Source organism: Malania oleifera, chromosome 12, assembly GCF_029873635.1.
Source record: "Malania oleifera isolate guangnan ecotype guangnan chromosome 12, ASM2987363v1, whole genome shotgun sequence".
Lineage (NCBI taxonomy): Eukaryota > Viridiplantae > Streptophyta > Magnoliopsida > Santalales > Ximeniaceae > Malania > Malania oleifera.
The window spans coordinates 75,843,254-75,860,305 of NC_080428.1; the positions used below are offsets into that span (position 1 = coordinate 75,843,254).

Here is a 17,052-nt window from a genome sequence, read left to right on the forward strand (position 1 = left end):
AATTTCCTAAAAAATGTCTAGCTTAGTTTATCCCCTTACCTAGCTATTGAGAAAGCATCCAAAATAATCTAGTAACACCCGTAGGATTTCCTGACCAATACTCTGAAAATGAAACTCCTAGTATTAAACTTTAGTATTTTCATGCGTATATAATTTCTTATAACTATCGTAAGACCAAATTTGGCTTAAAAAGCCTTACCTCAACTCAGGGATGATTTCCAACTTTTTTTCACCAACGATTCGCTCCGGCATATTTGGAGAACTTCCTCAAAAGCGTCGTGGTGGCTTCGGATTGTCGATCCGGCGTAAATTTAGCTCAAAATCGAAGAGAGAGAGAGAGAGAGAGAGAGAGAGACAGAGAGAGAGAGAGAGAAAGAGAGAGAGAGAGAGAGAGAGAGAGAGAGAGAACCGAAGGGGAGAGAGAGAGAGGAGAGAGGTAGCTTCATTAGTAAGTTAAAAATCTGGATTTTGATATTTATAGAGCAGGGAGTTCGTCGATGAGCCATGTCATTCGTCGACAAATTCTTTAATAATTTCGTCGACGAAATTTAGTTCTTGTCGACGAAATTCAATTGGCTCAAACCTCTCTCGGTATTTCCTCGTTGACGAATCCCCTGTATTCGTCGACGAATTCTCTTATACCCTCGTCGACGAACCCTTTGTATTCGTCGAAGAATTCTCTTATATCCTCGTCGACGAATTCTCTTATACCCTCGTCGATGAATCCCTTGTATTCATCGACGAATTCTCTGATGATTCCCTTGGCTATTCCTTTCAAAGTGCAATGTCGTCGACGAAGTCGACCTTCTCCTTCTGTTACTGTTTTCCATTTCCCTTCCTCTTTATTATTTAAATCTCATTATTATTCAGGTCGTTACATGCGTAGACTGTGTTAGACGTAGACGTATGTTTGACTTTGTCTGGCTTGATCACCCCAGGCTTAGTCCGGCCTTCGGGCAGCACAATCCTGACCATGGGGGTTTATACATGGCGGTAGTCCCAATGAGTGTCTTTTATGCATATCTGTATATTTATGTAAATGATGTTATGAAATGAATGAACTGTTTAGACAGGAAAATGAAACAAGTGTTTCCAACTGTATAAGTACGTATGATGTAAAGACAGCTATTTTAGTTATATGAAAAATGGATAATTTCAGTAAACACTAATGCATGCTGCCACGTACTGATATTAACTTGATCACCCTTACTGAGAAGTGTCTCGCCCCAATATACAAATCATTTTTTCAGGAAATAACAAGTATCATGCTTAGCAGGATCAGGGGGTAAAGGTTAGAATAGTTTCTTTTTGAGAGTGTCTATAAGAACTCAGATGTGAGTAGTTATGTCGTATGCCTCCGGGCTTGAATTATGGTCGTATGGACCGAACTAATTGTTCTGTTTTGATCACATTGTAATATGGATGTATGGAAACCTTTATGTATGAAATAACTTAGAACTCTGGTAATGTATGTTTGGAGAATGTTTCGTTACTTTCACTGCATGTTTGTTATTATAAGATGGTATCCGGTACACAAACGTCACTAAAATAACACCCCAGACCCACATGACGGGTCGACGTGTTACAACTATCTTCTATTGCGTAGTCAAAACTTCACATTAGCTTGACACCTTTTTAATAAGGGAATGAATGACTAATAATGTAACAAAAACACACCACTTAATATGAAAAATGATTTTGCAAAAACAATATTAGAGAAATGTAGAGTATTCATAACTCAAGACAAGTCTGGAATCTTCACATGAGCAAGAAAATGATAAAAGTTATGTCATTGGGAGATAATCCATGAAAATAATTGCTCTAGTGCTAGATTAGGATTTGGAATTGTGTCACACGTCAATGAATATTATGTAAGGGACATAATATTGGTAGTGAAAAAACGAAGAAGAAGACCTTGTTGAAAACAAAAGTTCCTACAAAAGGATCTTAAAAGACTACCGAATCAACAAGCATATTACAGTTTGGAGGAATGACTAAGATTTTAGGAAATGACTACACAACCCCTTTGAGTTTAAATACCAATATAGCTTATGAACTTTAACTTTTTGAAACAATATATTGAAATTTATTGATGGGTATTGAAGCCTTAGAAACATGTAACGGAAGGATTTAGGGTATGCTTATGACGAGTCGCAATAAATGCAGTGAAAAGAAAATACTAAATAAGGCATTGAGTCTGCATTGAAGAAATTAAAGAGGCGAGATCAAAACTCGTGTGCAATATTCAAATTTGTAATAAATTTATTGGATGAAGTCCAAGATTGCTTTAGAACTTGATATTTCAAATCATAATTAACATCTTGTTTAGACATTAAAATGGATAGAAATTCAAGTTTAATTAATCAAACGAGTGTTAAAATTAGAAAAGAGGCATGTGTAACGAAGTTTATAATTATGAAGAATAAGAAGAAAAACAATAAAATTTGGGAAATTTCTTATGTGACAACTAAGGTTTAGCAAACACATACACTGCCAAGTCCTGTGGACAACCAACCAATTTTAGGTTTTGGATTGAAATGGGATGAGCAGCGTGGGATTGGCGTGACCGTACAAATCTCTCCCAATTCTTCCAATTTCCCCCCCATTTTTTCACGGAGAGAGAGAGAGAGAGAGAGAGAGCGACAGCAAGAGGATGAGAGAGAGGCGGTCGTATTGATCTGCCCTGAGCCCCCAGCTGTGTTCTCGTTGGCGATCAGTCGGTGCAGGGTGTCTCTAATTCTCCATATGTCATGCATGGAAGGAGAGGAGGAGAAGAAGAAGAAGCCGCTGGACCTGGACTGGGACCAGCTATTGCCCACCAGAGAGGACGAAGAACCTCCTGCCGAGCTGGTGGTCACCACCGAGGCCACTGCCGGCGCGGTCACAGCCTCCGGCGCGGCCACCACCACTAGCGAACGACAGCGGCATCGAGAACATTCTCCGATGGTCCGCGAACCACAGGCGCAGCAGCAACACTATTCTCAGAGAGATGACATCGAGCACATGACCGATCACGAGCTCAACGACACCATTCGCAGGAAAATTCGCAACATCGAGACCCTCGGTCCCAAATTGCCTGACAAGGGCGCCAAGCTTAGAGCCAGCCTTAAGCGTTTCCAAGGCGAAATGGAACGCCGAAATCTCCAGCGATTGCAACCGGTACTTTTGCTTCATCTCGCTCCATTTTTACTCCCCTATTTGTTTTCCACATTCGTGAATATTAGAGTATTGTTCTCATAAAAAATCTGTGTAATTTATACTCGTCGGCGTAGTTCCCTCACTTCTCATCGGCGTATCATAGGTGATGGAGGGTTATATTTATCTAGGGTTATTAAAACTTGATAAAGAGACCCGTCTTGATGTCGCGAAGTTTTTGCTGTTAATTAACAAGTTATGTGCACTGACTACCCGCACGAATTTTTTATTTGGTTGATATATTGACGATTATTTTGAAGTGGCTAGCGTTGTTATTACTACACTATCCGTGTACACGAATCTCATGGAAGGTTGCACTGCTTTTATGGATATGGAACGGAAGGGTTGTGTTTTGGAATTACAGCACGAGGTTTTAAGTTCTCTTGAGTTGTTGTTGCTATCACTGGGAGTAGCTCCTGTGGTCTCAGGGGGCCTTATATATTGAGGAACCAATGTTTATTGTTTTTTGCACTTAAGAAAATAAGCTTCCAGTTCATGGGGACTTAGATAAGGTCTGTCATTTCTGTTTGCCTGATGTGGAATGATTGCCGTTTGCTGTTTATTTTATTTTATTTTATTTGATTCTTTTCATGTTTTTCTTTGCATGCTTTGTTTCAGATTCTCCTTGCATGATGTGCTTACCAGGTTGAGAAGTTTACGGGGGAGTGCTTCTGAGTGCAGCTGCTGACTCTTAGCATTCATAATTCTATGAATTGCTTATTGAGGGTCCTATTTTGAGTTTTATTTAAGCTATGATTGATCCCAGAGAAATATAAGAAACAAAGCCGAAATGAAAATCTGAGTCTAGGATGTCTTCCGCTTTCTTGTATTGTGATTTGGAAAGTGAGATAAGAAAGAATTTTCTGTAACTGTTGATTGTTATTGTACCACTTTTAGAATTATATTCAAATGTCCCACAGTTGGTGTCTCAAGCTTTGCTTGAACAGTTTTGGTGATGTAAACTCTTTCTATGACTTGGACTGTATTATGGTACTTTGGAACATTGGTTGTGGCATTGAATCTGTTGCTGTGCAATGTGAATATCTGGCAAAATTGAAGCAGCTCTGTCTATCTATCTTTCTATCTATAGAACATTAATATAAAAATAAAATATTGTGTATTTTCTCCCTATCACAGATCTTGGGTTGTTTAAGTTCAATTTATCTATTTTTTTATGTTTTTTCACACAGATGTAAAATATTTTATATATCAAAGAAGCACATTGACAACTGCATGATACTGAAACACGGGACTACAAGTCCATCTTTAAATACGAAGGATATTAGATTCCGTAGGTGCTGTATATTATTTTATTAGCAGGTACGGGCCTTGGCTTACTTGCGTCTTGCATGACAAGTGATGCAAATTGTAGATTTATTCACATTTTCTGCATTGATTACCTCTGTGCATGTTAAGCACTGTTTTAAAAAACGGGATTGAGGCTTGCCTCAAGACGAGGCGTGCCTAAAAGGCATAGGGTAAAATAGCAGCTGCAATCCCTTAAAATAGCAAAAGCGTAATGAAGTAACACATTTACATAGAAGGTGCGCGTTTGTGCTTTTTGGGTTGAGGTTTATACACTTCAAGTTGGTGCATCGTTGAATTTGGTTCCAAACCTGGCTAGAAAAATTTAATCATATGTTTGTAAGAAAGGACTAAAGAATGAATCTAATATGAGTGAATCTGACCTTTTCAAAACAATTGAAAGTATCTTGGATTATGAACTGAACGCTCTTTGGACTTTGTCATGTTATGATTATCTATTAACATGGTTTACTTGAATAGTTTTAAGTTTATATGCAGATTGATTAAAAAGTAGTTTACATATCATTTTTCAAATTTTAATTGTAACTATTCTATTTTTTCTTATTTCTTAAAGAATATGTAGAATGTGTGTATTTATTTATTTATAAAAAATAAATTTCCCAAAAGGCTTACTTGTAGCCTTGTAAGGTTTAAAACACCTTGCATTATGCCTTTTCCTTTTTAGAGCAGTGATGTTTAGTTATTAACATTTGCTAGGTATAGGGAATATTTTGACCATTTCTTGTTAGATTTCTTATCCGGGTTCTTGGTGATTTATCTGTGGACAGGATGCTAATGGATGTGAAATGCTTATACAATCCGAGATCTCAAATTTGGTTGGTGAGTTCTGGTGTATTAATGCTATTTCTATTTATAAAAAGCATATTTTATAAAGCTAGTTTAACCATTGGTAATAGCATACTTAATTTTGTGAACTGTTACACTCTTATGGCATCGGGAATGCTCTTTTTTTGGTATCTAAGCCTCTCTTCAGGCCAATTATGTTGGTCGGGTCTTAATGGTTTTTCTTGTGGTTTCACGGATGAGAGCTATTTGGGGTTACTGTGCTTTCTTCCAAACCAACACATAATATGCTTTGCAGGTGCATTCAATGGCTTTAGGCAAGAGGTTCCATCATCTAAAGCCCAGTCTCAGTCCACATTTGCCTCACTTTTTCACAAAAAGTTGGATGAAAATGTATGATTGTTTAATACCTTTCTCTTTTTTGGAAATACTTGTTTTTCTCTTCGGAAGTTTTATTTTTCTGTTTTTGAATTATTTAAAAACAAAATTTTATTTTCTGGGCACTACGACTGAGTAATGTTTGTTTCCTATTCAGGAGACAGATTGTAGGACCGTGAATGCATTTGATAAGGAATTATCATTTTTAGGCCGCTGTAATCGGCGGAAAAGTAGACTAAATGGAGAGTGTTCACAGAGGCAAAGGCAGAGAACTCGGTTGTCTTCAAAACCATTTCCTTCACAATGCAGTAGTATTCTGTCTCTCGATAGTGATAAGTTTACTCTCTTAAACAGTGATCGAAAAGGCGGAGCTCCTTCTCTTAGCCCTGCAGTGGAAAATTTGACTATCTCTTTACCAAAGAAGTATGCAGTTTTCCTCCTCAATTTTTTAAATTAAATTATTTTGTTAATTTATTTTTTTGAAAAACTATTGTAGAATATAAATGGCCTGTTTTGTACATGCATTGAATTATTTTGCTGCTATTCCTCAAGATTGTGCACCTGTTTCTGAGCACATGGTTATTAGTTATTACACATCTGTTTGACACATGTAGGGCGTGTTTGGTTGTGGAAAAAAAATTCATTTTTCATTTACAGATTTCCAAATAATTACGAAAACGCCATCTTGTTTTCCAGGTTTTTAATATTTATGTAGAAAATCTTGAAAACAATAAAAAATATGTTTTCCGACTTTCCTACACAAATTTGGAAAACTAGAAGACAAAGCCGCATTTTTGTATTATTTTGAAATCTGGAAATGTTTTGTTTTCCACAAGTGAACAGGGCCTTGGAATTCCTAATTGGTGATTACCAATATGTATTTACTTTATGGAATAAATGAAATCATAGAGCTAGGATTTCTTTTGTCACAGCTGTGTTGTTAATGCTACATGGGTTATGTAACATTCCTAAAGGAGGCTGCTTGATTTGTGAGTTTAGTGCAGTGTATTGTGCACGCTAGTGTGGCATTTGGTGGTTAATGTTTCAAGTTTTGGATATTTAGGATACCTAAGATGAGTAGTTTCATTGAGGTGTTGGGCTTGGAAATGTTTTTTGAGTGCTAAAGTAGCTGAGGCTTCTTCTGACTGAAAGAGTAATGTGCTGAACTCATAGCTTCTGCGCAGTTCCTAGCTAATTTGTGGGTTGTCACCCAATTATTTGTGCTTTGGGTGATTTTTCTGGAGAGAAATAATACTATAAGAGGACTTATGACTCTCTGGATTATGGAGAATTTTCTGTATAGCCTGAAATGGATCGCTCTGAGTATTTTTTTTTTTTAAATTTTTTTTTAAAATTTTGGGCTTAAATGTTCTATTTCTCTAATTTCTGATCTGTAGATTTTTTTAGAAAGAGCTTCGTTATTGATATATTTATTTTTGTTTTTCCTCTATCCTTTATACTCCTCATGTACACGGTGCCATTAATGATATACTGCACCAATAAAACAGCTTACCAAATACATTGTAATGATATTTTTTTCTCATGGCTTGCCATATGGGAGCTAATGTCTTACTAAAAGGCTTTGACGCCAAGTTTTGATGTAATCCCGAGGCAATATAATTACTCATGAAGGAGAATTATCAAAGAAATTTTATGCTTTTGCTTGATTTCCCTTCACCATTTCTTCTTGTTTTTCTTCTTTTATTATTTCTACCTTTTTTTGGGGTGGGCTGGGGTGGTGAAGTCACTTTTGTTGCTTAGTATTGCGTGATTTTTCTACATATTTGGCTGTTAGATAGGGATGGGTTTTTTCTGTTGGTGTTGGGTTTACATAGGATTCATTCATCACACACACCATTGCTAGCGCATTTATTTTTTGATGAACAAAGAAAGTCATTGGGAGAGAAGAAAGATTCTATGTGGAGGACATGGAATCTTCCAAACAAACAAGTCAGCACCAAGAAAGGAAAAAAAAGAAAGAAGTGGAGGAAACCATTAGCAGACAAAGTTAATGAAGCAACGCACTATAGTCTTACTGCATGCAAGTTAACAGATGCTTTTGAAGAAGCCATTCAGAGAGTACAATGGTGACACTAGAAAAATCACTGTAACTTCAAACCAAAGTTAATGCATCAAACAATCTAGCATTCCATTAGGAAAACCCCTAAGAGGCATATAACTGCAAATACACCTAAGAACCTTTATTTTTTTTTTTCACCTCTGAAAACCCCTGAAAGGAAGAATAGATAGGCCATCCAAACACCAAAGAAGACGGACAGATTGTTCCATGTACTACATCAAAAGGAATAATGTAAAAACAAATGTGGACCAGCCTTCCACTATTATAGTCTATAGCAAAGCACAGAACATGTGGAGGCAAGGCCTTAATTTAGCCTTTGCACTACTAGCATATTGAATTTGCATGTTCAGGGCAAAGGTCATTTTCCATGATTTATCAATTTGATTCATATTTTTTGTTTTTCAGGAGAATTGCTTCTGAAGAATTGCCTTCTAATGATTCAAGACCTCAGAAGGTATGCTTTTTTCCATTTAACCCATGGCTGGCCATGCATAAGGGCCTACAAAATTCAGCTAACGTCATTAACTAAGATCTGTGAGCTGGTTCTACGGTGTGAAATACAAAGATACCTCAAGTAAAATTCACAGAAACTGAAGTAAACAAAACCAGCATATATGTAGGAAGAAAAAAATTAAGATTCATGTCCAACAAAACTCATCTATGTGCCACATGAACTGCCCATTAACCCAACATGTCTGAAGTCAATGCATAGCCTTAAGACCATCATTTTTGCACCTTTTTATATATGCTTAAATGGTGCTATCACTGATTCTCATTGTTTCTTTCATAGTATTGTAACTATTGTATTTTGGAAATTACAGATTAAAATTGGTTGCATTGATTTCATGTTACAGATAAAATTCATGTCATTTTAATTGCTTTGCAACAGTACTCCATTGTTTATTGTATAGGGTAAGGTAATTTAATGGTTATATTTTGGATTGGAAATTTCTGTTAAAATGCCCTCCTTTTTGTGATAGTATTTGTCCCTTCCCTTGGCCCCCCCTGAGGGGTTGGATTTTGAGATTTCCTAGTAATAGGCGGTCTCAGGTTCAATTCTGCACTGGGCATGGGCTGTCAGGATGGCAAGGGCATGCCCACAGTACCTCTTCTTTATACAATACCTGGTGGGGTACACATATCCTGAGTCCCGACTTTACCTTCCTGGGATGGGGTCCATTGTGGCCTAGATTATAAAACTACTTGCCCAAAAAGTAAACATTTACCGTAGTTTCCAGATGAATGTTCATTTTCATTTTATTCTGCTTTCTTTCTGTTATGATTTTTCTTTCAAGCACCTTGGTTAGATCCATCCTAACATAATTTAGAGCAGGCACAGACTGTTGTTCTAGTGGATGAGGAGGAACCTCAGCTTGCAGAGACGATTCGACAGGCAGAAAAACTATCTGAATGGTAAGTAGAACATTTTATACTGGTGTATTTTTGTCAATTGTGTCTTTTTCTAGTCTGTGCCTGGGTGGTGTCAGTGGTAATTTGATGCTTTTTATGGTTATGCAGTTTGAAAGAGAAAATCTATTATCCATCAAGGTACGCTATAATATTTATCCTGAAGATGAAGAGAAACATGACTTGAACTGGAAATGGTTTACATAGGCAATTGTAGTGCACCTTTATTTCATCTTGCTCGTCTTTGATGCAGGGATGATCCAGAATCTGTTGAAATTTGTTATTCAGATATACGATGCGTTGCTCCTGAAGCTTATTTGTCGTCAACTATAATGAATTTTTACATTAGGTAATGACACACACGTACACATTCTGATGTAATGACACACACACACACACACACACACACATTCTGAATCTATGATACATTGACTCAATTTTCTCAAAGCTATCGACAAATTTTTTTTTTATTATTATTATTATTATTATTATTGTTATTGTTGTTTGTGGGTTTTTTAACCAATGTTTTTGATTATATGTCATAGGTGTTTATGCCTTGGTCAACTAGTATTTATTGAACTTTATGTCTTTTGGAAACTTTCTTGCTTCATTATGATAATATTGGAAAACTTAGTGAATATTTTGAATGACAATAACCAATGCGAACAACCCTATTACTGTAAACTAGTTAAGAGAGAAACTCAATACCTATGAAAATTAGAATTGAAGCATATCCCAATTAAATAAAAACCCCTAAAAACACGGTAATTAAAAATAAAGCCCCAGAAAATATAACCTCAATAATTTATTAAATAAATCTGTTAGGCTTGGCCCAATTCTTCATTTAGACAAGGAGGCCAAATTGATCCATCTGATTTCGAGCTCTACATCAAACATTGCATTATCCTCTGTTGGGCATTTGTTTGCATGTGATTGCCTCAACATTTGTTTGCTTTGAGTTTTCTTCCCATTTTTACAGCACCTATGAGGTTTTGACTTGAATCAGAGCAGTATACTGTATAATTGCATTGTTCTTTATTGTGCTACCTCAAACTTCTTACAAGTGAATTAAAAATCTCAACTGTTTCAGGGCAGCTAAAAAAATCCTTCTCGTCTATTAACATTTGTGTGTGCACGCGTTTGTCTGCCTAGGCACATGTTCTCTCGAAGCTCCCTCTCTCTTTTTGTGGCACCTTTGTGGCTTGGACCTGAATCATATCAGTCCACTGCATTGTTGCTTTATTTGTGGTTTGTGGTGCCACCTTGAGGTTCTTGCAAATGTATTCATCTCTTATTCTATATCTATCTAGTATTCTCACTAATTCCTCACAATATAACAATTCAAGCTGCACTTATTTTTTGAACATGTTACACACCAAACCTTAAATGCCATAATTTCCAATTTATGGAAATAACCTCTTGATATGTGTGTTGCGCCAAGCATTACATCTTTATTGTTTTATTGACTGACATTTGATGCGGTAAGGTGTAGCCATTCTTGTCAATATTCCATTTATTATTTTTATTTTATTTTTTCAAATTTTATTGACACTTTTTTTTTAATTATATTTTAATTTCATGCGATCATTTTATTTTTATTTTAATTTAAAAAGTATGTATAATGATTTAAAAAAAAAATTCTGGATATCCAAATATTATGGCAGTAGGTTTCCAAAATAACTGAAAATCATAGTTCCCCCCCCCCCCCCAAAAATTTTATGGATGTTTTTTATTTCAATTATATTTTAATTTCATATGATCATTTAATTTTGATTTTAATTAAAAAATATGTTTAAAATGAATGATTTAATCCAAATAAAAATTCTGGATATAAAATATTATGGCAGCAGGTTGCCTAAATAACTGAAAATCATAAAGTCTGGTTTTTAGTTTTTTTGCTAACAACTGAAAATTGATAACAAAAACAGGAAACTAGCAATGTAAGGGGCCGTTTGGTATCCCTATTAAAAATTATGAAAACGAAAACCGGAAACCAAAAACTAAAATCCCAAAACAGAAATTAATAACTAGAAACCAACAAACTGTTTGGTTAATATTTGTAAATTAAAAATAAATTTAAAAATTAATTAAAAATGCTCATTTTTGTCTTTCAATAAAATAATATATAAACAATATGATTTAAATAATAAAATTTCAAAATAATACAAATTAAAAATATTATAATAAAAATAAAAATAATTATAATTATTATAATTTATTGTTTTATTTTTAAAATTCACTTAGAATAACAATCTTATTGTACATGACTATTGAAAAATAGTAAAAATGTTTAGTAATTGACTTTTATCATTTTAAATTTTTTAAATTTATGAATATTTTTATTTCAATTTTATTTAAATTCATATGATCCTTTTATTTTAATTTAATTAAAAAATGTGTGTAAAATGAATTGTTTTGAGGATATTAAATTTTTTTTGGCAACAGGTATCCAAAAAAATTGAAAACTGACAATAGAACGAAAAATTGGCAACATAAACAAACGTGTTTTTTTATAATCTCTTTCTTCAATGTGCAGAAACAGAAAATAACATATAATTGTGCATAAACAGAAAATAAAAAACAGCAATGATACCAAATAGGCCTTTAAGAAAACACATTTTCATAATCTGTTTTTCCACTGTATGGAAACTAAAACAAAAAACAAAAAACAACAAGGATGCCAAACAGATTCTATATTTGCTCCTATTATGTTTCTAGAACTATTTGGTTGCACCCATGGCTATTTAAAATAGCTGACTGGACATTTCCCGGGGAAGGAGTGATATAGTGGCCAAAAATTCATTGGTGTAGGATATCTCCTCAAATATTTTGAGAGGAACTGCACCAGCTATGCAACTAAAAATTCTTATATTTTGTCTATATTCTATATTGGTCTAGTAGCACTACATGTGGTGCTTTCTTTTGTTGTAATGTCGAATAGCCTTCTGCAGCCCAGCCCTTGTTATCAATAAACTAGGTGCATGGTTGTCTTTTCTTTTGTTTTTTCTGCAGAGGCGTAATCCATTTGAAAGCTGAAAAAAAAAAAAAACACAGTGCAATTTTTAATCTGTTTAAATCTTATCATTAAAGCTTGATATATATTGTCGGCCCACAACCTAACTGCTTAAGCTTTTTGGTAAATTGGTAATCCATTTGAAAGCTTTTTGAGTTCTAGTCTTGTTGCATGCATTTATTGTGTGCTGTTTAAAAATTAATGTATTCCCTGTTATGGGCATTGTCTATCAATTGTTTCTCTCCATGTGTTATTGAGCTGCATGTGCGGGGGAGTGTTAAAGCTTGATATACATTGTTGGCCCACAACCTAACAGCTTAATCTTTAGGTGAAGTGATAATCTAACTCTTATCATAATTTATTTTTGTAATACTTGCTCTACCTAATGAGATCTATTGAAAAGCGAGTCCTGATTTTGCATTGGTGATATAGACCCCATGATATCTGAGTCTTGATTCTCATTCAACGGTGCACGTACTTATTGGTTATGACCCTTTTTTGTGATCATGAAATGGCATTGCTGTCATGATTACCATGTTTTTGTGTTGATTGTTGAGTAGCACAGTTTTTTATTCAACAAGGTATGTTTTCCTTTGCATGGACAGTTTTAAGATTAATGCTTGTAATTATGGGCTGCTTAGTGCAGTAAAGCAGAGCCAAATCTCCATTTTTATATAGTGGTAAATTTGCTTTTTTAATCCTATTTGTTGAGTTTAGTTTCATGAAAGTGAATTCTTTATTTGTATGCTATGCTCTCTACATGTCTTGTTGTAATCATAATCTAGTTGCATTGGTTTGGGAAACTTTTCTTCATGGTTATATTGTGGATATTTTAGGTTTGGAGTTTTATTTAAGCTTACATTTTTAAGAGTTTTCTGGTTCATTTGGTTAGGTATTTACAACAGCTGGCATCACCAACTGAAAGGGCGCGGTGTGATTATCATTTTTTCAATACATACTTTTACAAGAAGCTCAAAGAAGCTGTATCACGCAAGGTATATTTCCTTAGGTTTTTTTTCCTTCACGTTTTGAAATCAAGTTGCATTGGTGATTTGTAAATAATTCCAGTTTTTTTTTTGTTTGCCCTTTTGTTTTTGTTTTTTGCCTTTTGTTTTGTTTGTTTTTTCATTTTTTGTGTCTTGACTGTGTGTACATGGATTTTGTAGTAGTGCAACTGGTAGAATCAAGTAATTGAGTTGGTAATATTGGTTTGTTGGACTGTTTTGTTATGACTGATACAAATAGATTGTGTTCCTCTGTGATGTTTTTGACCTTAAAAATTCCCCCTCAAGGAATAATGAATGTTGTAAGCAAAGACTTACTGCATTGATGAAAATATTTGACTGTTTCTTGGTGTTAAGAAGTGCAGGTTTGATATGATTGCTTAATTCTTGAATTTGATTATATATGCTTAATTTTTCAAATGCATATTGTATTGCTCAAGCGTGAGTAACTTTGTCGTCTTTAATAATTTATAGATTGACAAGGAAACATTTTTCATCAAGTTCAGAAGATGGTGGAAAGGTGTTAATATATTTCAAAAGGCATACATTCTTATCCCAATACATGAAGAGTAAGTTGTCTCAGTTAATTTTGGTGTATGAGTCAAATTTTCGGATATTAATAGCGGCACTTATGACTGTAAATACCTATCCATTATAATTACCATAAAAAATTATTGCATTTAGTGCTTGAATTTTCAGCATTTTCAACAGCCAGGCTTTTGAATTCCCAAAACTTAAATAATATGCAGTTGGGCTTGAGCAGGAGCTTCCCTTATGGCCAAGATTGGATGATATAAATGCTTTGTTTATTTATTATTTGGAAAAGTGATTGCAGCCTTGCCATTGCTCTGATTAGAATATGTTCTTGCAATCCTCCTTTTTCATGGTGTATTTGTAGGAATAATCAGATTTGCATTGTCAGTGTTAATTTTGCTTTGTGTGGAGCATCTGTATTCATTTAGTCATTCTTAGGTGTCGTCAAAAAAATTTTGGCAGAAGGGTGCCGTCATCTTGACAGTTTAGTTAAAACTGTTAGAACTAGGCTGGTGGTGCTGGTGGCTCCCTTGCACGATTCATTTAGAACTTTGAGAGATGAAGCAAAATATGTGAAATTTTGCTCAAGAATTGGTCATTGCTGGTTCTGGTTCATTACTGAATATGTCACAATGTATCATCTAAAATTAGTCAGTTAAAATGATTTTTTGGGGCAACTGGTCCAGGGAAATTAGGCGCATAATATAATTGAGTTTGTATCTGTTTTTGCGATGTCTTTGTAGTGTAGTAGTGGCTATTACTCTGTTTTCTCACTGCAAATTTCTTTACTTCTTTCTGATGATTGATGCATTCAGTCTTCACTGGAGCTTGGTGATTATTTGTATCCCAGACAAAGAAGATGAGTCGGGACCAATTATACTTCATTTGGATTCATTGAGACTACATTGTAGTAAATCAGTTTTTGGCAACATTAAAAGGTGAGACTTAACTAGAATTTTTGCAAAAGAATTGAATTATGATTGTTTGTTATGGTAGGCATGTGGGGTTTTGTGACAAGTTATCAGTTGATAATATAGATTTACAGTTACTTGATTTTAGACCATTCACATGCGCATTATGGAACTAGATGATGTCATGATGAGATAACAAGGTTTGGGATGAGAGATATATCAAACAGGTGTTATTCTCTTGCAGACTTGCAAAGTTTATCCTATTTGGTGTTTTTTAATTGGCAACCAACCACATCGAAATGGAGAAGAATATGGTGTAGTTGGTTAGAAATGAACACACGCAGACACACAAGGTTGAGCAATATTTAATGCTTATGTCTAATTATCCATTCCCTTTAGCAAATTTTTTGTGGTTGTTTGTGATTTGTGTAGTTTATTTTCATCTTCTTTGCAAGTGAAAAGTTGCTGTTTGACGTGTGAAGCCGGTGGTATGACTTGGATGATTCGCATCCAGTTGTCATCAGTTTTTATACACCCATTGTTTCTGCAGGGATTTGGACTCAGATGTTCAGATATGGGAACATATTCTAGTTTTTTTTCTACCTCTTATCCATTGTAAAAGACCTCAACATAGTTGTGTTTCTTTTATTTTTTGGTGTTCTTAGCTGTTAATGATTGTATTTCTTCCCATCCTTACATGCCATTTCTGTACCTGTTTTTGTTTGAAGTGGTCTTAAACAGGTTACAAATCACATGGTCCTTTTGATAGTTGATTTGTTTAGATAATCTTGCTTTGAGAATGAGAACTTGATCTCAAGGGTGATTAGTGTAAAACAAGGGTCTCAAATTGATTTTAAAACCCTAAATGCATTAGATTGAGAATGATTGTTATCCTTTGGAGGTTAGGCTTATTATAATATTAAGACATCTATTATTTATTTTTTACAAAAATGTCCTTATGACAAAACAAATAGTCCTCCTGTCATTAATTACTGTTAACCTCAACGTGGGGCAGCATCAATATCTGCAGCCATGAGACACTGAAGGGACGAAAGGGGAAGAGGGAAGAGGGGAGAGGAGATACAAGGGGGAAACACACATTCACTTTTTCAATTAAAATTCAACAACCAACTTCAACATGGCTTTTTCACACTATTTTTATAAGAATGCCTCCAATACATGAAATCGCACATCTACCCCTAAAACTAGATGAAATTGCAAGCATATCCCTGAAATACACAAATATTACAAAAAAGCCCCCAAATACACATAATCCTATACTAATTAAACTAAATACACAATTAGCAATTAATTAAACACAACCATTCTTGTCCAATTTGTCTGAATTATTCTATTAACAAGGATCTTCCCATGGACTTGCTTCTTGTCCTACATCAAATCTCCCCAGTTAGCAAAAATTTGGCCTCAAATTTTGAAATGTTAGAGGATCAAAAGTAAGAAGCAAACTTGGACTCTTCGAAAGCTGGCACTTGAGTGAGACAAGAAACCATGTTCATTGATAGCATCATAGACTTGAATTAAGTATTGGCATCACTGAACACATTGGGAATGACAAACTCAACATTAGGAATGTTTGAAAGGCTTTGGATGTCTTCAAACACATGTATTTCCATATTTTCAGTGTCTTCAAGCTGAGCAACTTTGGCAGATTTGTTGTCTTGGTTGGTTGGTTGGTACAGTGGGCTTCAAAATGATCTTCTTATAATTATATTGGAAGACGTGTTCTTATATCCTTGAGTCACACCCAAATCATTCAACTAAGGAGAATCAAGGCGTACATGGCCAATATTCATGGGTATAATATCACATCAAATGTGATCAAAATAATCACCCATGTGGGTAGGAACCAAACATCTTTCACAAACATGTAAAGTAGTATTATCAATTCAAGATATGCATAAGGCTTTGGGTGGGTTTCCAGATGAAGTTACGTACGAGTGACTTCATTTCTATAAACCATGCTCATAGGACACCTTCTAGGAATGATAAATTTGCATACATTTTCTCCACACTTAACAAAGGTATGGCTTGATATTATGACTAGTGTATGCGAAAAGTCATTCAATTTTTCAATAGCCATTCACCAACAGCCCTTAAACCCGATATGCTAATAATCATCAATCTATTCTTGCAGAATATAGTAAATAAATTAGAGAATTTCCAATCACAATAGGTGTATGTAGTAGGTATACTGATGTCATTAAGGATATGTATGAGACTAGTGTAAGGACTATAGGTGGAGAGATTAGAGAATTTCCAATCACAATAGGTGCACATCAAGGATTTGCTTTGAGCCCTTATCTTTTTGCTTTTGTGTTGGATCAACTGACTAGGAGTATCCAAAATGAGGTTCCATGGTGTATGTTGTTTGCATATGATATTGTATTGACTGATGAAACT

General features: G+C 34.8%; 1 protein-coding gene across 7 annotated transcripts in view; it reads left to right on the forward strand.

The window, feature by feature from the left end:
• Positions 1–2,469: 2,469 nt before the first annotated feature.
• Positions 2,470–17,052, forward strand: part of LOC131143689 (ubiquitin-like-specific protease 1D) — a 42,878-nt gene continuing 28,295 nt past the window's right edge. For 2 of the 7 annotated variants that reach the window (XM_058091927.1, XM_058091931.1), the window contains exons 1-11: positions 2,514–3,159; positions 5,289–5,340; positions 5,603–5,697; positions 5,840–6,105; positions 8,168–8,216; positions 9,096–9,175; positions 9,281–9,310; positions 9,423–9,518; positions 13,075–13,177; positions 13,661–13,755; positions 14,536–14,658. In XM_058091927.1, coding sequence (XP_057947910.1) covers positions 2,746–3,159; positions 5,289–5,340; positions 5,603–5,697; positions 5,840–6,105; positions 8,168–8,216; positions 9,096–9,175; positions 9,281–9,310; positions 9,423–9,518; positions 13,075–13,177; positions 13,661–13,755; positions 14,536–14,658 — 1,403 coding nt within the window. In that variant the 5' untranslated portion in view covers positions 2,514–2,745. Of the gene's footprint in view, positions 3,160–5,288; positions 5,341–5,602; positions 5,698–5,839; positions 6,106–8,167; positions 8,217–9,095; positions 9,176–9,280; positions 9,311–9,422; positions 9,519–13,074; positions 13,178–13,660; positions 13,756–14,535; positions 14,659–14,875; positions 14,985–17,052 lie in introns of all 7 variants that reach the window. The other 5 variants (XM_058091928.1, XR_009133653.1, XM_058091932.1 and 2 more) reach the window with 5 other exon arrangements.